This window comes from Procambarus clarkii, chromosome 93 (assembly GCF_040958095.1).
Source record: "Procambarus clarkii isolate CNS0578487 chromosome 93, FALCON_Pclarkii_2.0, whole genome shotgun sequence".
Classification (NCBI taxonomy): domain Eukaryota; kingdom Metazoa; phylum Arthropoda; class Malacostraca; order Decapoda; family Cambaridae; genus Procambarus; species Procambarus clarkii.
In genome coordinates, this window is record NC_091242.1 from 1,345,345 (window position 1) to 1,369,636 (window position 24,292).

At 46.5% G+C, this 24,292-nt stretch overlaps 1 protein-coding gene and 1 long non-coding RNA gene across 13 annotated transcripts in view; one reads left to right on the forward strand and one right to left on the reverse strand.

The window, feature by feature from the left end:
* The window catches only part of LOC123746870 (adenosylhomocysteinase-like 1), a 306,477-nt gene that overhangs the window by 184,388 nt on the left and 97,797 nt on the right, over positions 1-24,292 (reverse strand). For 4 of the 10 annotated variants that reach the window (XM_069319579.1, XM_069319583.1, XM_069319581.1 and 1 more), the window contains one exon: positions 20,411-20,449. The exons of 4 other annotated variants lie outside the window; for them this stretch is intronic. In XM_069319579.1, coding sequence (XP_069175680.1) covers positions 20,411-20,449 — 39 coding nt within the window. Of the gene's footprint in view, positions 1-1,703; positions 1,870-20,410; positions 20,450-24,292 lie in introns of those variants that run through there. 2 more of the 10 variants (XM_069319575.1, XM_069319576.1) reach the window with 2 other exon arrangements.
* The window catches only part of LOC138359858 (uncharacterized), a 118,204-nt gene that overhangs the window by 79,819 nt on the left and 14,093 nt on the right, over positions 1-24,292 (forward strand). The gene's annotated exons all lie outside the window — the stretch shown is intronic.

The window sequence follows — 24,292 nt, forward strand, 5'->3', positions numbered from 1 at the left end:
TAAGGAGATAACCTCTAGTGTGGAATACTGTTGGACAACATCAGCCCCATTCAAAGCTGGAGAAACTGCTAACCTGGAGAACGAGCAGAGACAATTAATCCATTATTAAAACACGCAAATTATTGGGTCTACTTATAATCCCTCAAAGTGTATAATCCCAAGGGAGCAGGCGAGAAATTCTGCCTAATTTTCACATGAAAAATATTAGAGGGGGACAAGTTTCAAGTCAGCATACTGGAATACAGAGGTTCCACTTGTGTTGTCTAGATGTTGGTAACGCAAGTCCACTACGGGCTCACCATAGCCCGTGCTACTTGGAACTTTTTGTTCCAAGTAGTGAATCTTAAACAACAACAACAACAGAGGTTCCTTACGAGGACGAGAGACGTGGCACAATGTGAAAAATATCTTCACAGGAAAGAAGGGGAGCAACAGGTACTCTTAGAGGCAATTTTACATACAAAAATGGTCTAAGACTTTTCAAAATTCTTCCCCTATAGATGAGGTGTCTAACTAGTCCCTTTTAGTCCTTGTAGAGGTTTCTTTATAAACACCTCTAAGGTCTACCTGATCAACCGGGATGAAATTGAGACAAATATACTGGGGGCAGCGGCGTCAAACAGCCTGGTTGGTCAGACCGTCAGATTGATTGATTCATGAAGATTAAGCCACCCAAAAGGTGGCACGGGCATGAATAGCCCGTAAGTGGTGGCCCTTTTGAGCCATTACCAGTATCAAGAGCTGATACTGGAGATCTGTGGAGGTGCGACTGCACCCTGCGTGACGGGAGATGTCTTCCGTCAGACCGTCAGTCAGGAAGCCTGATCGGAGACCGGGCCGCGAGGCCACTAATCCTCGAAGCCAACTCGAGGTAAAGTTACCCGTCTATCGCAACTTACTGATTCCTTTTCCAGAACACATTCTGCCTGTATCTGGTTTTGTCAAAGAAAACGTGAATTACATCCATACATGACAATTTTCCCCAAACATATTACAGCCCAGCGTCAACAAAACGGAGGCCTGGTCGAGGACCGGGCCGCGGGGACACTAAGCCCCGAAATCATCTCAAGATATAACCACTATGTACGAAGTCACAGTTCATCGTCCCAGAGTCGCGCAACACTTGCGGAGGTTCGATACACCCCCCCGGCACCATTTTCCACACTGACCGTTCAAACTTGAACCTGTTATCATGCGTAAACACACTCGCTATCCAGTATAACACTGGTGTCCTTGACTTGGCTTGGCAGCGTGTTTCTCATGAGCCGGGATTTGTGTTTCATGTATTCCGTGTACGTATAATTCTCATCCGCACTCAATATCTCCCACTATACATTAGTCGGCGTTTATGTTCGTTTCGCTAATGTTCACTTTAAAGAAATTTTCTGCTAATATTTAGGTGCGTAAAATACTTCATTAAACACTATTATCACCGGTCAAGCCTGGCCTCAGGCCGGGCTTGGGGAAGCATAACTCCCAGAAACCTCTCCAGGTATATTATGATCCTGTCACTCTAAACATTAGTACCACTTACGGGCTATTCATGCCCGTGCCACCTCTTGGGTGGCTTAATCTTTATTAATCATCACTCTAAACATTAGACAGCATGACTGACAGCTGCACCAGAAAAATAATAACCAGTCTATCATGCCCCGGGGTAACATTTCTCCAGCGTCTGACAGACACGAGGGGTAGCAACTCACTCATTGTCTTTCTCTGTTACACAGCCCACTTAGCGACACCCAAAGTCACTCCACCGGTCGCTATGTTCATCCCTATTGGCGTAGGTGTGTGTGTGTGTAGGAGGCGAGAGGAGATGGTGCACGTGTGGTGGAGAGAGCGAGGACTGGCAGCGTGCGCCACAGACCGGACTGTTTGGTAGACTGTGGCTCTCTCCACGACCACACTCCCTCCCCCCCAGCCGCCGCCACCACCATCGCTGCTGCTGCTGCTGCTTAAGGAACGGGCTCACCATAGCCCGTGCTACTTGGAGCTTTGGGTTCCTAGTGGCTAGATCTATAACAACAACAATGCTGCTTCATCTTCCATCTCTTTTTCCTTCAGGAATTTCCACTCCTTCCAGCCTAATTCCCTCTATTTCCCTCACCTCCCTCCTGTTCTATTTCCCCTTTCTTTCCCTTCCTCTTTGCTGTGTTCAAAGTTCCCCCTTGAACAGCCTTGTTGACCAGGCCCCCCCCACCCACCAAGAGGCCTGACTGAAGAGGCTGGGGATTTTTTGTTGTTTCTAGGTGAGGGGGATGGGGGGGGGGGTAGAGTTAAGAGGATGAAAACAAACAGGCAAAGGGAAAAGTTTCTTTGGCCTCAGGGTGAATATGGCAACATGTACTCACCTATTTGTGCTTGCGGGGGTTGAGACGGTCGCCTAGCAACCGTCTCCGTGTTGCCTAGGAACCATCTCCGGGTTGCCTAGGAACCGTCTCCGGGTTCCCTAGCAACCGTCTCCGGGTTCCCTAGCAACCGTCTCCGTGTTGCCTAGCAACCGTCTCCGTGTTGCCTAGCAACAGTCTCCGTGTTGCCTAGCAACCGTCTCCGTGTTGCCTAGCAACCGTCTCCGGGTTACCTAGCAACCGTCTCCGTGTTGCCTAGCAACCGTCTCCGTGTTGCCTAGCAACAGTCTCCGTGTTCCCTAGCAACCGTCTCCGGGTTCCCTAGCAACCGTCTCCGTGTCCCCTAGCAACCGTCTCCGTGTTCCCTAGCAACAGTCTCCGTGTTCCCTAGCAACCGTCTCCGGGTTCCCTAGCAACCGTCTCCGTGTCCCCTAGCAACCGTCTCCGTGTTGCCTAGCAACCGTCTCCGGGTTCCCTAGCAACCGTCTCCGTGTCCCCTAGCAACCGTCTCCGTGTTGCCTAGCAACAGTCTCCGTGTTCCCTAGCAACCGTCTCCGGGTTCCCTAGCAACAGTCTCCGTGTTGCCTAGGAACCGTCTCCGGGTTCCCTAGCAACCGTCTCCGTGTTCCCTAGCAACCGTCTCCGGGTTCCCTAGCAACCGTCTCCGTGTTCCCTAGCAACCGTCTCCCTCACTATCTTAACAACAATCACTACCCAATCACCGAACTGCCTTCCGTGTAAGACTTGTTAACGAGCGCTCCGGTGATGGGCAGAAAACTCATTACCCAGCGAGAACTAACTGCCCAATTACTCTTGAATACTGTCCCTAACTGCCTCAAGTAGGTAGTTCCTGCCCCAGGAACTTGAACTGACCTTGAGATGACAAGACCACACACACTAGAAGGTGAAGGGACGACGACGTTTCGGTCCGTCCTGGACCATTCTCAAGTCTGACCTTGAGGTTACCTTGAAGTTATCTTACGCTGACCAGACCACACACTAGAAATTGAAGGGACGACGACGTTTCGGTCCGTCCTGGACCATTCTCAAGTCGATTGTGAGAAATCGACAATCGACTTGAGAAATCGAGAGTCACAATCGACTTGAGAATGGTCCAGGACGGACCGAAACGTCGTCGTCCCTTCAATTTCTAGTGTGTGGTCTGGTCAACATACTTCAGCCACGTTATTGTGACTCATCGCCTGCTTATCTTACGCTGGTTTTGACGCTCTCAAAACCAGCCGTTATCTGCCCCTGAGAATTAGAAGCTGTTTACACAGATAACCACACAAATAATCAACTTAACCCGGATAACCAAAACCTGTTTGTCTCACGAAAGGTCCAGGAACTGTTTTGCTATCGCAGGCTCTTGTTTACACCGTGAAAGGCGACATCTGTTTACCCAGAACCAGAAAATTAAGTTTAGTTTATAGAGGTCAAGATAATGGAGGAGATTCCCCTGGCGTAATTGGGATGGGAAGAAGATTGGGAAGAAGACTGGGGAAGGGAAGAAGATTGGGGAAGGGAAGAAGATTGGGGAAGGGAAGAAGATTGGGGAAGGGAAGAAGATTGGGGAAGGGAAGAAGATTGGGGAAGGGAAGAAGATTGGGGAAGGGAAGAAGATTGGGAAGGGAAGAAGATTGGGGAAGGGAAGAAGATTGGGAAGGGAAGAAGACTGGGAAGGGGAGGTATTATCAGGGAAAAGCGCCAAGCCATTACGACTATACAGCACTTGGAAGGGGTCAGGATAAGGATTTGGGATGGGACGGGCGGGAGGGGGGGGCAGGAATGGTGTCCAACCACTTGGACGGGTCGGGGATTGAACGCCGACCTGCATGAAGCGAAACCGTCGCTCTACAAGATTGGGAAGGGAAGAAGATTGGGGAAAGGGCAGAAGATTGGAAAAGGGAAGAAGCAGGAATGAAAGACAGCTGATAGGAATAAGATGGAACGGGAGAAGACACGGTAAAGCGAGGCATGGAAGGGAAGACAGTCAAGAAGAATAAGGGAAGAGAGGACAAGAGGAGAAAATAATGAGATAAAGACGAGAGGTAGAGGGGGATAAAGAGAGGAGAAAGAGAAAAGATGATTAAGAAGAGGAGCTGGAAGAGGACGACGAGGAGAGAGGGGAATGAAGCATGAGAGGGGAGGACATGGATGAGAGAGGGGATAAAGAGAGAAGAAACAGAACAGAAGACGATTAAGAAGAGAAGGAGCTGGAGGAGAAGGACGAGGAGAGAGGGGAATGAAGCATGAGAGGGGAGGACATGGATGAGAGGGTCATCACTCATCAAGCCCCACACAGGCAGTTCCGGCAAACTGCAGCATCTAATTAAGTCCGTCAAAGAAGCCAGCTGATTGCCTTAGCCACGCGGCTCGGCCAGCAACACTACATACACACACACTGCAAAAACATTAGTATTAATATTCTTAGAAGAATATTCGGAGAAGCAACAGCCTGTTGGACCAAGTTACCCCAAGTCGGGGAGTAGAAGAACTCCCAGAACTCTCTCCATGTATAGTACAGGTATGGGAGGAAGGGGACAATATGGGAGGGGTGGAATGGGGTGGGGGGTAGGATGGGGCGGAGAAGGGGGGGAGGGAGAGGGGGGGGGGCTACACACAGCAACACAACACACAGCTGGCAACATAAACAACCCATTGTACGCGCCCAATAACCCTTTTATCAACTTTTTTTACAACAACAACAACGTTGCTACTGGTTGCACAAAGCCATTTTGGTGACCGGCTTTATGTAATAATGTCTAACTCAACTAACACAGTCAACCCGTTCAAAAGAGTAACTTTTGCTCTATAGTTCAATAACAATTACCGCAGCTTCAATAGTGAAGAATGTCATGAGTTTGAAAAATAAACGTGAATGAAAATTACCCAATTTTGTCTTTTTGTACTATGAAACGACAGAGATAATTTAGGTCATACAATATTTTAGTGTGTAATAAATGTAGAAATTATGACGTACGTGGTACGATAATTTAACATTGTCATAAATAACTTCAATAACAATAAATTATTCCACCGTGATCAATTATTGCAATTTCACTATAAACATCCATACTAGGAAGAATGATGTTCACGTGTTCAAAATGAACTACGGCCTAATCTTCTCATTTATGGGATCGATCAGATGACGAGGAGATCTGTTTACCCTGTCGTAGCTCAGTCGATTAAGGCAGTGTCTGGGATGCTCCCGGACGCAGGTTCGAATCCTCGTCACGGCCCTTGTGGATTTGTTCATTAGATCTGGTCAGAGATCCCGGTCCCTGGCACAAGGGATGCTCTCAACCACCTCGAGGAAATCACACACGAGGAGTCACAACAGAACCTGTACAAGACCTGTACAGGTCCTGTACAAGACCTGTACAGGACTTGTACAGAACCTGTACAGGACTTGTACAAGACCTGTACAGGACTTGTAACAGGATAGTTCCCAATGACTGGAGATTATTTGTGTGTGCATTTGATCAATATTTCGTGCATTAACAGTAGAGGACCATTAGCTACTGTGTTTCAATAAGCTATTTCATGATCTACTCTGAAGATAATTCACAGGTCCTTACTGTCCCGTTTTCTGTTTTGGGTCCTCTGGTAGGTTCGGATAGGGCACTGCAGTATGACAGTTTTTGACGTTGGGAATGCTGGCGAGAATGGCCTGTCTCTCGGGCTCTTCCCCCACATATAATAGATAGAGCCCAATAGGCTCAGGAATCTGTACACCAGTTGATTGACAGTTGAGAGGCGGGACCAAAGAGCCAGAGCTCAAGCCCCGCAAACACATCTAGGTGAGTAGATGGTAGTTTTCGCAAGCCCCCTCCCCCCCCATGTCCTTCCCTAAACCCCCCTTTGCCTGTATTTACCCACCACCACCCTGCCTGTATCTACCCCCCCCCCCCTCTCCCCCTCATGAGTTTCCGGTGGAGAGAGCTCCGGCTGTCAAGAGTAAATTGCATCATTACTGGCATCTTGAGCACTTTCCTGTGTACTCGACTTCAAAAACATGCTTTTGTGCGAAGCTGACCTGCCCGCCAGCTGACCTGCCCGCCAGCTGACCTGCCCGCCAGCTGACCTGCCCCCGCCAAACACACACCGAAACTACGACGTTGGTACAACGTTCGAACAAGTTTTAACACCTCCTAACCAGTTATAACAACCAATATAGCAAGTTGTAACAACGTTCTAATACGTCATAAACACGTTAAGCCAAGATGTAACAACTTTATTACAAGTTGTAACAAGCGGAAAATAGAGACAGTTTCGGTCTGTGTTTCCAGGGGGCCCGAGACTTACCTTCAACTTCTCGTAGATAAATCTTGTATCATCGTCAGTCCATCCTCCTGTTTTGATTGATTGACTGATTGATTGATTGATTGACTGACTGATTGATTGATTTATATACCAGAAGGTACATTTGGGGGTTAACAGAGAACATAGAAATTAAGTTGATTTTACAATTTTGCAAAGCCACTAGCACGCACAAGCGTTTCGGGCCAGTCCTTATAGGAAGGATGAGAGACTATAGTACATATACTGACATACAACGCAATTAGAAAGTAGAAATCGGTACTACCGAATTTGGACAAACCGGGAAACGATTTTCCTATTTATGTTGCAAAGACAAACTAACCTAACATAACCATCCTATCTTGAGGTTATCTTGAGATGATTTCGGGGCTTTTTAGTGTCCCCGCGGCCCGGTCCTCGACCAGGCCTCCACCCCCAGGAAGCAGCCCGTGACAGCTGACTAACACCCAGGTACCTATTTTACTGCGAGGTAACAGGGGCATAGGGTGAAAAAAACTCTGCCCATTGTTTCTCGCCGGCGCCCGGGATCGAACCCGGGACCACAGGATCACAAGTCCAGCGTGCTGTCCGCTCGGCCGACCGGCTCCTAGGCCTAATTTACTACATGTATGTTATACTAGGCCTAGAAATATTTAAATTAGCGTTTTAGCTTCATTTTTTTCGGACTATACAGTGAACAGTACAAAATTCTACTATATAATTGCTTAATAAGTCAATATTTAAACTATGGTGCATATACTTACAAAAAGTACTATTTAAGCAGGAGGATGGATTGTTATCGTTGAGCAGAAGACCAACTGGGAGGCCTGGTCGGAGTCCGGGCCGCGGGGCCGCTGATCCCCGGAACCACTACAAGGTAGACACAGGGTAGGTAGATCGTCCAGCCGTCTCCTCTATCCATATACTATCCCTTCTAAACACCGTCCTTCTAATGCATTTTTCTTACTCTTATATATTACGTCGCCTATCCATAGCTCTTTCATTTCTACTTCGTCTCTCTTCCTATTCCTCTATTCTCCTGTTCCTCTCTCTCCTATTCCTCTCTCCTCCTATTCCTCTCTCTCCTATTCCTCTATCCCACCACGCTTTATCAGCGCCTCTCCGGGCTCCAAAAAGCCCTCTTATCCGTGCGCGCATTTTCCTTTCATCCAAAATTTTCTGTACTTGAAACTTGCATCAGGTCCACTCTTTCTTTCAGCCCCTCTTTCTCCTCCCTACCACATTCACCCTGAGCCCCCTTTCTCCCCAAAACTGGCCCCTTTTCCCCCTTTTTACCTCCCTACTTTGACTGCTCTCCCTAGCAACAAGTAAAGCGCTTATCTGCGACCTTATTGGCACACGTGTGGGAGAGAGGGGGCAGAGCTATTCACCTCTCCCTCAATCTCCACCCCTCACTCTCCACCATCAATCCACCCAATATCACTCTTCCTCAACCAGCCCTTCACCTCGCTAACAGGACCTACAACCTCACCCCCACTTGCCGGAGTTTAGTATCGGTTTAAACTCGCTCACCAGGATCGAAGCCAGTTACAGCACATTACTCTCCATGGCTCAAATGTTTCTTCACCGCTCTCGCAATTCTCCCTCGAAATCGTTTTGATGAAGTCTAGCGGCAACAGTCAAGCCTTCGCCAACTCTGGGAGAGAACTGACCTCTCCCCCACCCAGCTGCCTAGTTACAATTGGGCAATTAGGTACAATTGTAACAACAATCGACGGGTAATATTGTTACAGATATTGTAATGCTTAAACAAGGGTGTCCCCTATTCCTTGGTGTATATTATAATGAGAGATTGCAGGCGAGGAGTCACAATAACGTGGCTGAAGAATGTTGACCAGACCACACACTAGAAGGTGAAGGGACGACGACGTTTCGGTCCGTCCTGGACCATTCTCAAGTCGATTGTGACCTGGACCGAAACGTCGTCGTCCCTTCACCTTCTAGTGTGTGGTCTGGTCAACACAATGAGAGATTATTTCAGGCCTGGACCCTGTTTAAGGGCTACAGAATATTATTACTGGTTCACAAAGCTTATTCTGGTTGAAAGGCTTCAACACAAAACCAATACTTAACCGTATCTTCCAATAGATCCGTGGATTAGCACCTTTCCATAGAAAGGTATGGGATGTACACCATTTGGTCCGGGAGACATCTCCCGTCACGCAGGGTGCAGTTGCACCTCCACAGATCTCCAGTATCATCTCTTGATACTGGTAATGGCTCAAAAGGCCCACCACTTACGGGCTATTCGTGCCCGTGCCACCTCTTGGATGGCTTAATCTTCATCAATCAATATGGGCTGTACCTTTCCCCAGGTCATTCCACCTGATCACTACTAGTACTCCGACGGGATGCCCGCTGCATTCATCTCGTGGGGGGCAAACCGAGAAGTTAATATAATGAGAAAAGATTGTAGATATCAGAGAAGATACTGGCAAGAATGGTTTCCAGCCTATCTTCCCGCCCCCATAACGCAGGAGGGATGTGAGGCTGATTGCACTCCGTGACTCGCATCCCTCTGGTAAATATGTGCAAGCATTTACAAGGTGTAGTGCAGGAACTGTACTCTAGAACTACATTCACCAATGCTGCGATAAGCACCATGTTGTCAAACGATGCTGCAATCACTTGTAGGTCTACATTGATAAGCTGCACCGGTGGCTTTATCCTTGAGGATCACCAAGATGCTGTACCGTTTGTTGTTGTTGTTAAAGATTCGCAACCTGGAACAAAAAGTTCCAAGTAGCACGGGCTATGCGTGAGCCCGTGTGCTGTACCGAGATGCCATTCTCGGCTCTTCAACTACCGACAGACAATTATTCACCTCTGAGGCTGTAAGACACGCAGCGTCTTATGACTCCCACTGGTGGACGCGTGAACGACGTCGTTATAGTGTTCTGAAGTTAGTATCTGGGTTCCTACCTGCTGTTTGGATGCCTGCCACCTTCGCACGTGCCGCTGATGTTATCTTGTTTATGGCCGTCTCCTGTGTGTGTGATGTTTACCCACGTCCCATAAAGTCTTATTTTTTTTGACAAAGTCTAATAGCTGCCTCCGCCTTTAGGTAGTGTTCTTATCTCCTTCCACGTTTCTTCCCATTATCATTTAAATTGGATTTAAATTGTTACATTCCATTATCATATTTACCACATCCTCTTCCAGTATGGTATGGCATATACCATCTTTAGGTTATCTTGAGTTGATTTTGGGGCTTTAGTGTCCCCGCGGCCCGGTCCTCGACCAGGCCTCCACCCCCCAGGAAGCAGCCCGTGACAGCTGACTAACTCCCAGGTACCTATTTACTGCTAGGTAACAGGGGACATCAGGGGTGAAAGAAACTCTGCCCATCGTTTCTCGCCCTCGCCCGGGATCGAACCCGGGACCACAGGATCACGTGTCCAGTGTGCTGTCCACTTGGCGCCGGCCGGGCCGACCATACATATATATAAAAAAAATTAACACACACATACACACAAAACGTTATATGACAAAGAGTGTTGGGAAGGCGGGACACCACGAGCGTAGCTCTCATCCTGTAACTACACTTAGGTAATTACACACACACACACACACACACACACACACACACACACACACACAAGGGGCCTCGTAGCCTGGTGGATAGCGCGCAGGATTCGTAATTCTGTGGCGCGGGTTCGATTCCCGCACGAGGCAGAAACAAATGGGCAAAGTTTCTTTCACCCTAAATGCCCCTGTTACCTAGCAGTAAATAGGTACCTGGGAGTTAGTCAGCTGTCACGGGCTGCTTCCTGGGGTGTGTGTGTGTGTGTGGTGTGGAAAAAAAAAGTAGTTAGTAAACAAGTTGATTGACAGTTGAGAGGCGGGCCGAAAGAGCAAAGCTCAACCCCCGTAAAAACACAACTAGTAAACACACACACACACACACACACCAAATACAGAGGGAATAAGACATGTATGCCCTTATAACCACCTTATTCCTCTGTATTCCCCGTTTCCTTACTATTTCCTTTCCAGCCTGAGGCCGTCTCCTCAGTCTTCCATCAAGAACTTGACAACTCTTCCACAGTGGTGACTGTCACACATTCATCATCTCTCTCCCTTGCTGCTTCCTTAACGAGCGGGGGAAGAGTCTAGACCAGACACCACCAACGTGAGGGGAAAGTCTAGGCCAGGGAGGGCTACCGTGAGGGGAAATGTGGGTAGGGGCAAGGATTTAGGCAATGGATGATAAGAACTATACCTTGTGGTTATCTTGAGATGGTTTAGGGGGCTTAGCGTCCCCGCAGCCCGGTCCTAGACCAGGCTGCAGTGCTTTTGATCATGCCGTGGTGTAGCGGTCTAGGGCGTGTGCTTGGGAGTTCGAATCGAAGTGTGCGGGTTCGAATCTTCATGGCTGCTGCCGATTTTCTCACCGATATGTATCACGTTAATGAGATTTCAGTTGTGCACATTCTCTTTAATAACTGGTCTATTGATTCGGTCTACCAATCTGGAGTCTATTAGTGTTTACCTCTGTGATCAAGCTGAGCTTACAACTTGATCAATGTTTACATTGTTGTGTAAACAAACACTGGCCAAACTTTTTTTGTCATGACGTCACATGTGCCCTTTAATACGAGGTAGTATAACAGGAGACAATGTAAACTGGCACGCTTCTTGCCACACCAAACCTCACCTTGAGATCACCTTGTCTTCGTTCCCGGGATCAACGTCTTGTATCAGGGTTCCTCCTCCTCCTCCTTGGATGGATGGTTGGTGGTTACCTGGTTGATGGTTGATTGTGGTGGTGCGGTCAACCAGGCTTGCTACACGCCGCCCTCAAATTCATTTTCCTTTCAAGCACAAGTCCTGAGAGGTTTGATTTCTCTATTTTTTCACAAGATACGACAAGCGAGGTCGTGTTCTTAGCCCGACGTTTGAGGTCAAGAAGGTAAATGTCTGATGCTGTAAACTCTCACTTAAACACTGTTAGGTAAGTGCACCCTTAATCTTTCTCTCTTTCTCTGTTGCAAAATCGCCAGTATGACATAAATTGTGCAATGGCTAGGCAGGCCCTTTGAGCAACACATCCCTGGCTAGGGGAGGCTAGGCTAGGTTGCGAGTTCAACTCACACATCCTTGGCTAGAGGGAAGAGAGACGCCGGCAGTAGGCCGAGTCAGCGCACATCAGTATGTATTAATCACTACCTAATAGGGAAAAAATCGTTACCAAGTCCGCAAGGGATTGGGAACACGCCACTGTCCTCGCTCTCTCCTCCTCCTGTAACCCTTACTCTTTATCATCCTCCTCCTGATCCTCATTCGTCGCTAGATTGACTCTCACAAGCCAAGCCTGGCCTCGGGCCGGGTTTGGGGAGTAGAAGAACTCCCAGAACCGTATCAACCAGATTATTCAAGCTAGGCCAGTATGTAGAGGCTGAAAATCAATCCTGTAAGAACACCCGCGAAGAGGTTTTTGCAGTTATCACATATTTTTGCAGATGTTCTTGCCGTAGAACAAAATCACTAGTGTGGTATTAAACGCTGCTCTATTTACATTACGACGCAAACTGTCGTTGCCATGGCGACCTCTCACAACCTATCTCTCTCTCTCCCCTACATCCCCACCCTCTGTACTCAACCCCTACCCATCTAGGTGTGCCAAAGACCGCAGAGAAACAGCCACCACACACACAGTCGTGCCTGGCGTCTGTTCAGGCCACCTTCCCACCACATAATCATCCCTGTTCCTCTCTGACCTTTCCCGCGTTAAAAACCCTACTTTTCCGGCGCCTTTCTCCCATAAAGTGGAGACTGTAGCCAGGGACTCTACCGTGCTCTGAGCCCCGGGCTTTGTCTCTCCCTCCGTGTAATGCTATTACCAGAGATCTCACCCTAAAGCCCCAGAGGCTCACGATATATATTTATGATCTCAAATGCTTGTTAGGCTCTCGCGTCTCCATCCATAAGGTCGAATGATACCTAGCAGTAAATAGGCACCTGGGTGTTAGTCAGCTGTCACGGGCTGCTTCCTGGGGGTGGAGGCCTGGTCGAGGACTGGGCCGCGGGGACACTACAAAAAAAAAGCCCCGAAATCATCTCAAGATAACCCCTTTACATAGTTCCTTTGATCACAAGACCCCACCGGCGGTCAGACCAGGAATCCCGATGGAGGAGCTGATCAACCAGACTGTTGGTCCTGGCAGATCAGAGACGATTTGCATGAAGGTAATCAGCTTTTTTTTGACACGTGTCTGGAGCAGTTTTTGTTTATAAGTTGGATAAGGATAAGGAAAACCTTAGAAAGTTTATACATAACCAACCCACACACGTGACAATGTTTCGGTCCGTCCTGAACGGATCGAAACCTCGTCGGTTTTATGTGTGTGTGGGGGGGGGGGTTATACGTTTCAGCCTCGTTATCGTAAATTATTCATGTTTATCCTTACCCATTAGTACTAATGGAAAATGGGGTACACTCCGGTGTACCTGGATGAGTGAAAGGTTTACATCGGTGTTCTTAAGTGGCTGGTTTACGTAGACCGTCGAGTGGAATACTATTTGAAACCCTTAAAAATGCAGTCAGAATCGGTCAATTCTTGTTCACTAAATCTATCTTTGAAATTTAGTGAATCTTCGTTCACTAAATCTTTAAACCTAAATTCTTGTTCACTAAATCTTTAAACCTAAATTCTTGTTCACTAAATTTTTAAACCTAAATTCTTGTTCACTAAATCTTTAAACCTAAATTCTTGTTCACTAAATTTTTCACGTCTTGACGGAGGCGAGGCAGCGTCCACGCCCTCAGAGGGCAGCTGAAAGCTCCTATCACCACCACCTTGAGGTGCTTCCGGGGCTTAGTGTCCCCGCGGCCCGGTCGTCGACCAGGCCTCCTGGTTGCTGGACTGATCAACCAGGCTGTTGTATCACCACCACAGTATAGAGTCCTTTATATCACAAAAAGTAAACTATACATTATAATACACTATAATTACCTTGATGCATATAAGTTTGTAATAACGGAACACACTAAGTAAATTAAACTAAAGTTGCCTAGAGCGATTTTTTTTGTCTTTTTAAGAAAATTTAATTAAACTATGCAAATTTCTTCATTTTCTCGAACTATGCAAATTTCTTCATTTTCTCGAACTATGCAAATTTCTTCATTTTCTCGAATAAAGAATTTCTGCCGGAGCTGCAAGTTGGAGGATCAACAGACAGACGATGGCAATAGTTTAATGCTGACGAACGTGAACATGTTCAATACTCCACGTGTGGAGAATGTGCTTGTGCAATGAAGTAGGTACCTGGGAGTTAGTCAGCTGTCACGGGCTGCTTCCTAGTGGTGGAGGCCTGGTTGAGGACACGGGGACACTAAGCACATTCTGGAGAATATGAGTCGTTAATTGATAAACGGTACTTACTACTTTAAGAAAGTACGAGTGTGGTTATCTAGAGGTTATCTTGAGATGATTTCGGGGCTTAGTGTCCCCGTGTCCTCGACCAAGCCTCCACCCCTAGGAAGCAGCCCGTGACAGCTGACTAACTCCCAGGTACCTATTTACTGCTAGGTAACAGGAGCATCAGGGGTGCAAGAAACTCTGCCCATTGTTCCTCGCCGGCGCTCGGGATCGAACCCAGCACCACAGGATCACGCGTCCAGTGTTCTGTCCGCTCAGCCACCGGCTCCCTTGTGTATCATCGTCCACGAAGAGAGACCTACCCAGCCCAGCAGTCTCCGGAAAGTTTCTACCAAGATATCCAGATTTCATTGCGGTGTTTAGTGGGGATATCAGTGATATCTGGCGACACCTGCCTGGCGAGGGAGGAAGGGATGGAGGAGGACACTTATCAAGGCATCTTTGTCTGTGACTTGCTGTTGCTCTACTCGGTAGCCTTCCCTGGTGATTACGTGATCTGTGAGGCTGTTTGTGTTCGTAGCCCGCACCTACACACACAAAGTCATCCTACAATCCCAGCAAACTTATCCACTTCCTTCTTGAAAGCTTCCATATATATATATAAAGATATATATATATATATATATAGTTTAGTATATTAATGTCGAGAGAGAAGTAGAGAGGAAGAGAAAGAGAGAGGGTGAGGCTGGGATAGGAAGATACAGATCAATATTTGGGATAAATAGCGTGGGATAGAAACAGGGGCGGGAAAGAGATGAAGAGGACTAAAGAGAACAGGATAGAGACGGCGTGTACTAGCCAGAAAGGGACAGAGAGAAGCAGATAAAGAGGGGGAGGCTTACACAATATAGAGGCAGCACCGCTCCTGTGCCGGGTAAGTCCACTACGGGCTCACCATAGCCCGTGCTACTTGGAACTTGTTCCGAGTAGCTTAATCTATAACAACATTACACAATAAGATAAATCCCACTTACCTCAGGGAGGTTACAACGCACCAGTTGCTCTCCCGAAGACAACGTAACTATCGATATCTTGGGCAGACGTACGTGCAGACGTGCGCACGACCCACGTGCATACGTACGCACGACGCACGTGCTCCCTACATAGACAACACCAGGGGCAAGTCCGCTAGTGATCTACAGACAGTGCACAGGGCAAAAGCACCACGTAACCCGAGCTCCACTGAATACACAACATTGCAAGAGACTTGAAAGGTTGCACAATAAGATGCAATACAGGGCAAAGTAAATACCACCCCCCCCCCACACACACACACGCACCCACACACCCACACACACACCCACGCACACACACCCACACACAAGACGCGAACAAGGGGACACAGGTGGAAGCTGAGTACCCAAATGAGCCACAGAGACGTTAGAAAGAACTTTTTCAGTGTCAGAGTAGTTAGTAAATGGAATGCACTAGGCAGTGATGTGGTGGAGGCTGACTCCATACACAGTTTCAAATGTAGATATGATAGAGCCCAGTAGGCTCAGGAATCTGTACACCAGTTGATTGACGGTTGAGAGGCGGGACCAAAGAGCCAGAGCTCAACCCCCGGAAGCACAATTAGGTGAGTACACACACACACACACACACACACACACACACACACACACACACACACACACACACACACACACACACACACAGACAACCACATCTGGATGTTAGAAAGGCGGTTGGTCCAGATGGGATCTCACCATGGGTACTGAAAGAGTGTGCAGAGGCACTTTGCTTGCCACTCTCCATAGTGTATAGTAAATCACTAGAGACGGGAGACCTACCAGAAATATGGAAGACGGCGAATGTGGTCCCAATATACAAAAAGGGCGACAGACAAGAGGCACTGAACTACAGGCCAGTGTCCTTGACTTGTATACCATGCAAGGTGATGGAGAAGATCGTGAGAAAAAACCTGGTAACACATCTGGAGAGAAGGGACTTCGTGACAAATCGCCAACATGGATTCAGGGAGGGTAAATCTTGCCTTACAGGCTTGATAGAATTCTACGATCAGGTGACACAGATTAAGCAAGAAAGAGAGGGCTGGGCGGACTGCATTTTCTTGGATTGTCGGAAAGCCTTTGACACAGTACCGCATAAGAGGCTGGTACATAAGCTGGAGAGACAGGCAGGTGTAGCTGGTAAGGTGCTCCAGTGGATAAGGGAGTATCTAAGCAATAGGAAGCAGAGAGTTACGGTGAGGGGTGAGACCTCCGATTGGCGTGAAGTCACCAGTGGAGTCCCACAGGGCTCTGTACTCGGTCCTATCTTGTTTCTGATATATGTAAATGATCTCCCGGAGGGTATCGATTCATTTCTCTCAATGTTTGCGGACGATGCTAAAATTATGAGAAGGATTAAAACAGAAGAGGACTGTTTGAGGCTTCAAGAAGACCTAGACAAGCTGAAGGAATGGTCGAACAAATGGTTGTTAGAGTTTAACCCAACCAAATGTAATGTAATGAAGATAGGTGTAGGGAGCAGGAGGCCAGATACAAGGTATCATCTGGGAGAGGAAATTCTTCAGGAGTCAGAGAAGGAAAAAGACTTGGGGGTTGATATCACGCCAGACCTGTCTCCTGCAGCACATATCAAGCGGATAACATCAGCGGCATATGCCAGGCTGGCCAACATACGAACGGCATTCAGAAACTTGTGTAAAGAATCATTCAGAACTTTGTATACCACATATGTCAGGCCAATCCTGGAGTATGCAGCCCCAGCAAGGAGTCCATATCTAGTCAAGGATAAGACTAAACTGGAAAAGGTTCAAAGGTTTGCCACCAGACTAGTACCCGAGCTGAGAGGTATGAGCTACGAGGAGAGACTACGGGAATTAAACCTCACTTCGCTGGAAGACAGAAGAGTTAGGGGGGACATGATCACCACATTCAAGATTCTGAAGGGGATTGATAGGGTAGATAAAGACAGTCTATTTAACACAAGGGGAACACGCACAAGGGGACACAGGTGGAAACTGAGTGCCCAAATGAGCCACAGAGATATTAGAAAGAACTTTTTTAGTGTCAGAGTGGTTGACAAATGGAATGCACTAGGAAGTGATGTGGTGGAGGCTGACTCCATACACAGTTTCAAGTGTAGATATGACAGAGCCAGATAGGCTCATGAATCTGTACACCTGTTGATTGACGGTTGAGAGGCGGGACCAAAGAGCCAGAGCTCAACCCCCGCAAACACAACTAGGTGAGTACAACTAGGTGAGTACACACACACACGTAAAAGCGACAATATTGAACAGAAAATTAGTCGAACTGAATTACCATTCTTAACCTGCTAATGTTAACAATCTAACAAATGACGTAACACGCCATCTATTAGACCAAGGGAGCACTTCTTGCTATCTTGAATGTTAGTCCTGCTTGCCCCTGTTGCTACGGTGAATTATATCACCGTTGCTCTGTTCAACATTGTTAATGCACAACATGCAATAAACATGGAAAGCAGCAATACCATTTAACAAAGCAACAGGAAAAACATTCAATATAAAAGGGAAAACATTCAACATAGCAACAGGAAAAAATATTTTCAACGTGGAAACAGGGAAAAATAATTATTTTCAACGTGGAAACAGAAAAAAATAATTATTTTCAACGTGGAAACGGGAAAAAAATAATTATTTTCAACGTGGAAACGGGAAAAAATAATTATTTTCAACGTGGAAACAGGAAAAATAATAATTTTCAACGTGGAAACGGGAAAAAATAATTATTTTCAACGTGGAAACGGGAAAAAATAATTATTTTCAACGTGGAAACGGGAAAAAATAATTATTTTCAACGTGGAAACAGGAAAAAATAATTATTTTCAACGTGGAAACGGGAAAAAATAATTATTTTCAACGTGGAAACGGGAAAAAATAATTATTTTCAACGTGGAAACAGGAAAAAATAATTATTTTCAACGTGGAAACAGGAAAAAATAATCATTTTCAACGTGGAAACAGGAAAAAATGGAAAACATTCAACACGGCAACAGAAAAAACAGGAATAAAATTCAACATGAAAAAAAACATTCAACATAGCATCAGGAAAACATCGAACAAACAGAAAACCATTCAACATATCAACAGGAAAAACAGAAGTAACATTCATCAAAAAAAAAAGAAAAAAAGTAAAAAACATTCAAAACTGTAATAGAACTACGAAAAAAAAAACTTTTACAACACATCGGAGACAATTGATCACAGCAACAACACAACTCATCACAACACATCTTATCAACTCATCAAATTAAATCGCCTAGCATCGCATCATAAAAAAATCCATCATATCGTATCCTCCCAAATTCCATCTACATCGCATCGCTATGGACCACATCGCATCGCTATGGACCACAGCGCATCGCTATGGACCACAGCGCATCGCTATGGACCACAGCGCATCGCTATGGACCACAGCGCATCGCTATGGACCACATCGCATCGCTATGGACCACATCGCATCGCTATGGACCACATCGCATCGCTATGGACCACAGCGCATCGCTATGGACCACAGCGCATCGCTATGGACCACATCACATAGCCACGCAATACATTGCATCACATGCACTTTTGTTTACAAGATTAGACTATAAAATGCTTACAAACCAGAATTTGTGTTTACTTTTAAAACACAAATTCAGTATTTTTGTTATGTGACGAGAGGACAAAGGGAACATAGGCCTAGTCATAGAAATGGTTTGTTGACAAACAATTTAAATCCTTGAAGAGGTAAACAATAACACCACCTTGGGTGATATTTTATTTGTCGAGATCATTGGAGTATCGAACTCGGATCTTGCTAGACCCTTATGTACAGTGAAGAGGGTCTACATGGGTGTCTTAGGGCCCCTAATGTTATTGGAATTGTCGATTGGAGTACACGTTTCGCTTCAACTTTTCAATGGAACTGCCCCCATCCCCATGTATATTTTATATATTAAATAATTGCAATTTTATATATTAAATAATTGTAATTTTATATATTAAATAATAATATTATTATTATTAATTATCATAATCTCTTGCACTTCAAGGTTTACGGTTTGAGGGATTTTAAGAACATTTTCCAGGGTCGATATGTCACAGGGTTTCCTGCTAAACTCTACGGACAATTGTTGTTTATTTTCAACATCGCGTATTTTTCAAAGACCATTTTCAGATAAAACGATCTTAGAAGTTTGTTATGAGTTCTTATGAGGAAAATAATTTCAGAGATGTTAGACGTTTGTTAAGAGTTCTTATGAGAAAAATAATTTCCGAGATCTTAGAAGTTTATTAAGAGTTCTTATGAGAAAAATAATTTCCGAGATCTTAGAAGTTTGTTAAAAGTTCTTATGAGAAAAATAATTTCCAAGATCTTAGAAGTTTGTTAAAGAGTTCTTATGGGGAAAATTCAAATTTTTCCGAGTTCAGTTTTGTGAGAATATTTCAGAGTTCATATGATCATAGAAGTTTATTTGCGAGAACATTTATTTTCTCCTGTCTAAGACGTTCCCCTCATCAGTTGGGCATCTCTTGTTTGAATGGTTCTTGTTATGTAACCTGTTAGTTGTTTTGTAGTTGTGGTAATTACTGTACCGCGATCCTTACCAGAGAAGTCTTCCCACATGATGGAGTCTTTTACGTTAGATTTGCTTTCTGGTATACTTCGACACACATCATCCCAGTGTCAATCATCCGAGTGTCAATCGTTCCAGTGTCAATCATCCGAGTGTCAATCATCCGAGTGTCAATCATCCCAGCGTCAATCATCCGAGTGCCGATCATCCCAGTGTCAATCATCCCAGTGTCAATCATCCCAGTGTCACACAGCCAGCCACCTACTCCAACCTGTCTCCCCCCCTCTCTCAAATAATACATCGTAGTGTGACTCCAGCACCCCCCCCCCTAACGGACAACTTACGGCGTTCTACGATTCCCAAACGGCGCACAAACACGTGTTTCTACCTGTTGTCGGGTAAGTTAAACGGCTCGGATTCGCCCGTTTTAGTACCCCGTTTTTTTGGCCCGTTGTGGCAATTCAAGAGGACGGACTGCACACACTCGCCCACGTAAACACTGGTGCTTCAACACAGGTGCTTCAACACAGGTGCTTCAACACAGGTGCTTCAACACAGGTGAAACACACGACACATCTGGACAAAAGCAGCGAGGAGAGAGCGGGTGAAGGGGGGAGGGAGGGACTGCAAAACAGTGATTAAAAACAAAATAGTAAAAAGCTAATAACGAAATCAGATGGACAGGACCAGAGGCTAAGAGTGCGCTAGCTATGGGAGTTGGCTAGGCCAGCTAGGCCAGCTAGGCCAGCTTGGCCAGATTGGCCGGCTAGGCCACACACTGACCTGGTACACAGAGTCGCTCCAAGATGGCTCTCCCAGCAGCTTGAAGAAAAAAATAAAGAAACAAGTTAATTATTTAACACTCTCCCTGCCACTCTGATTACTTTCCCCTGCCACTGTCGCACCATCTTCGATTACTTCCCCGCCACTGTTCACCATCTCTGAATTACTTCCCCGCCACTGTCCAGATTTCTACTATCTCTGATAAACACTATCCTCAAGCCATTATATTCTCCAAAAAAAACAAACTTGCTGACCTCTCCACCAAATACAGAATCAACCGGGTTGTAATGACTATGAAAGTTTGTAACCAGTATGCAGCAAATGTCTGACGGATCAGAAAAAAACTCTCCAATCAAAACACCTCCACAATAACAATCATTCTACCAAATCACCTCCGATAAACAAAATTACAGGTTGGGACTCCATTCCATACCTGACCCCCAGGTTATATTCCACAGGCTGCATTTCCTTCACTAGTGTGTGAAGAATGGCGACTCTGGAGTCAAGGCTACCTACCGTACAAAGCTCCTTTACTGCTAGCATCCACTACAAAACATCTAAATTATTGGAACCGATTAAAAGGTTTTAATCTGTATTCTCTAAAGCGCAGGCGGGATGCATAATAATCTACACGTGGAGATATTAGAGGGACTGGTTCCCAATCTGCACACGGAAATAACATTTTATACCAGGAGGCATGGCAGGATGTGCAGAATACCCCCGTTGAAGAGCCGAGGTACAATGGGTACTCTGAGAGAGAACTATCAACATCAGAGGCCCGAGACTGTTCAACACGCTTCCACTACACATAAGGGACATAACTGGCCGACCCCTCACAGTGTTCAAGAGAGAACTCAGCAAGCACCTCCAAAAAATACCTGATCAACCAGGCTGTGATTCATACGTCAGGCTGCGAGCATCCTGACTATGACCAGACGCATGACCGCAGCTGCGTCCAATAGCCTGGTTGACCAGACGACCAACTGGGAGGCCTAGTCGGAGACCGAGCCGCGGGGTTGTTGATCCCCGGAAGCTACATAAGGTGGGGGCGCCTGCTGGCTAGGTGGGAACCATTTATCTACATACTTCCTAACAAAGGTGTTCACTTGGCTGTTAGTAAACCCATTATCAACCAAGGCTTGCGGTTGCCTCTCCAATTCTTAGTGCACAACATCCCACTTTGCACAGTAGGCAGAGGCTATCGTTTAGGCCGCCCACACGCATACCGATGCTTATTTGTCTCGTGTAGACTTACAGTGATGAGGGTAGCACCTCTGGTCACGTCTCAGTGCCATCGTTTAGCGAGTAATTACTTATTAAAATCAATCAATAATTAAATACTTAAATCCATTAAAAATACCAAACTTTTACGAATCAAAATTAACCACGAACTACATCTAAATAACTCCTAGAAGACCACAACTCCACCAAACACAAGTCCTGGATAAGTAAACTCCACAATAAACTCGCTTAATGGGCTCCCGATCCGCTTAAACGGATCCCGTCCCGCTTATCCAGAAATAACAAATAACCCTATTAAATCCTTCAAAAAAATGTACTCACAATTTGATAAATTAAGACAAGTCTCATGAATCAAATCAATACATAAGGATTATCGATAACTTACGTGACAAATACATTATCAACAAACAATACAGAAATTGATGTAAATAAAAAAAAAAAAGAGTGAATTTCACGTCAATGAAAACAAATATAAATCTGAATAAATTTTCGAACAAACACATTCTCACAAAATAACAGATTGACAGCGTGTCAATTTCGCGAACCGCTAACACTATTCAATTCAAAATTTATTTGACCCCAAGTAAAATATACAGCAAAATGCAATCTTGTATTAGGAGAATGGGTTAAACAAAGAGGCCTAATGAGAGACCGCGCCGCGGAGACACAGGGCCCCGGAACCAGCACACGGTAGACATAAGACAACCCCCCCCCCTTCCTCAACCCACAATCAACTCCTTCCACGACACAATAACAGGAAGCCGTCCTCACCAGTTCAGACGACCATCAAGCTACAATTACCTCTGAGGGAGAAGGCTTCAGTTCCACGTAATCCAAGTCTGGTTAGAGACGGAGTTATGAGGGGGCGGTGACCCCCAAAGGGAAAAAAATAAGGAAGAGAGTGGGGGTTATGTGGGCTGTGCGCCCCCTATAATGACACGCCAGGGGGCGCACAGGGAGCCATCAGCAAGGCAGTCAGCGCTGTCGCGGGTTCGATTCATGCTTCAGCCTCACGATACATTTTTTCCTTTGAGGAAGGAAAGGAAAATGGGAAATGAAGGAAGGAGAATATATGGAAAAGGAGACACGAGAGGGGAGAGATAGAAGGGAGGGGTGGGGGGGGGGAGAAACGGAGTAGGAGAGAGAGAATACAGAATCAGGAGAACAAGGTGAATCCAACACAGTCACCTGTCTCACCTGAGAGCCACTGTTGGATCACACACAATCACCTGGCTCACCTGAGAGCCACTGTTGGATCACACACAATCACCTGGCTCACCTGAGAGCCACTGTTGGATCACACACAATCACCTGGCTCACCTGAGAGCCACTGATGGATCACACACAATCACCTGGCTCACCTGAGAGCCACTGATGGATCACACACAATCACCTGGCTCACCTGAGAGCCACTGATGGATCACACACAATCACCTGGTTCACCTGAGAGCCACTCATGCATCACACACAGTCACCTGGCTCACCTGAGAGCCACTCATGGATCACACACAATCACCTGTCTCACCTGAGAGCCACTCATGGATCACACACAGTCACCTGGCTCACCTGAGAGCCACTCATGGATCACACACAGTCACCTGGCTCACCTGAGAGCCACTAATGGATCACACACAATTACCTGACTCACCTGAGAGCCACTCATGGATCACACACAGTCACCTGGCTCACCTGAGAGCCACTGATGGATCACACACAATCACCTGGCTCACCTGAGAGCCACTGATGGATCACACACAATCACCTGGCTCACCTGAGAGCCACTGATGGATCACACACAATCACCTGGCTCACCTGAGAGCCACTCATGCATCACACACAGTCACCTGGCTCACCTGAGAGCCACTCATGGATCACACACAATCACCTGGCTCACCTGAGAGCCACTCATGCATCACACACAGTCACCTGGCTCACCTGAGAGCCACTCATGGATCACACACAATCACCTGTCTCACCTGAGAGCCACTGATGGATCACACACAGTCACCTGGCTCACCTGAGAGCCACTGTTGGATCACACACAATCTCCTGGCTCACCTGAGAGCCACTGATGGATCACACACAATCACCTGGCTCACCTGAGAGCCACTGTTGGATCACACACAATCACCTGGCTCACCTGAGAGCCACTGATGGATCACACACAGTCACCTGTCTCACCTGAGAGCCACTGTTGGATCACACACAATCACCTGGCTCACCTGAGAGCCACTGATGGATCACACACAATCACCTGGCTCACCTGAGAGCCACTGTTGGATCACACACAATCACCTGGCTCACCTGAGAGCCACTGATGGATCACACAATCACCTGGCTCACCTGAGAGCCACTAATGGATCACACACAATCACCTGGCTCACCTGAGAGCCACTCATGGATCACATAGTCACCTGTCTCACCTGAGAGCCACTAATGGATCACATAGTCACCTGTCTCACCTGAGAGCCACTAATGGATCACATAGTCACCTGTCTCACCTGAGAGCCACTCATGGATCACATAGTCACCTGTCTCACCTGAGAGCCACTCATGGATCACATAGTCACCTGGCTCACCTGAGAGCCACTAATGGATCACATAGTCACCTGGCTCACCTGAGAGCCACTAATGGATCAC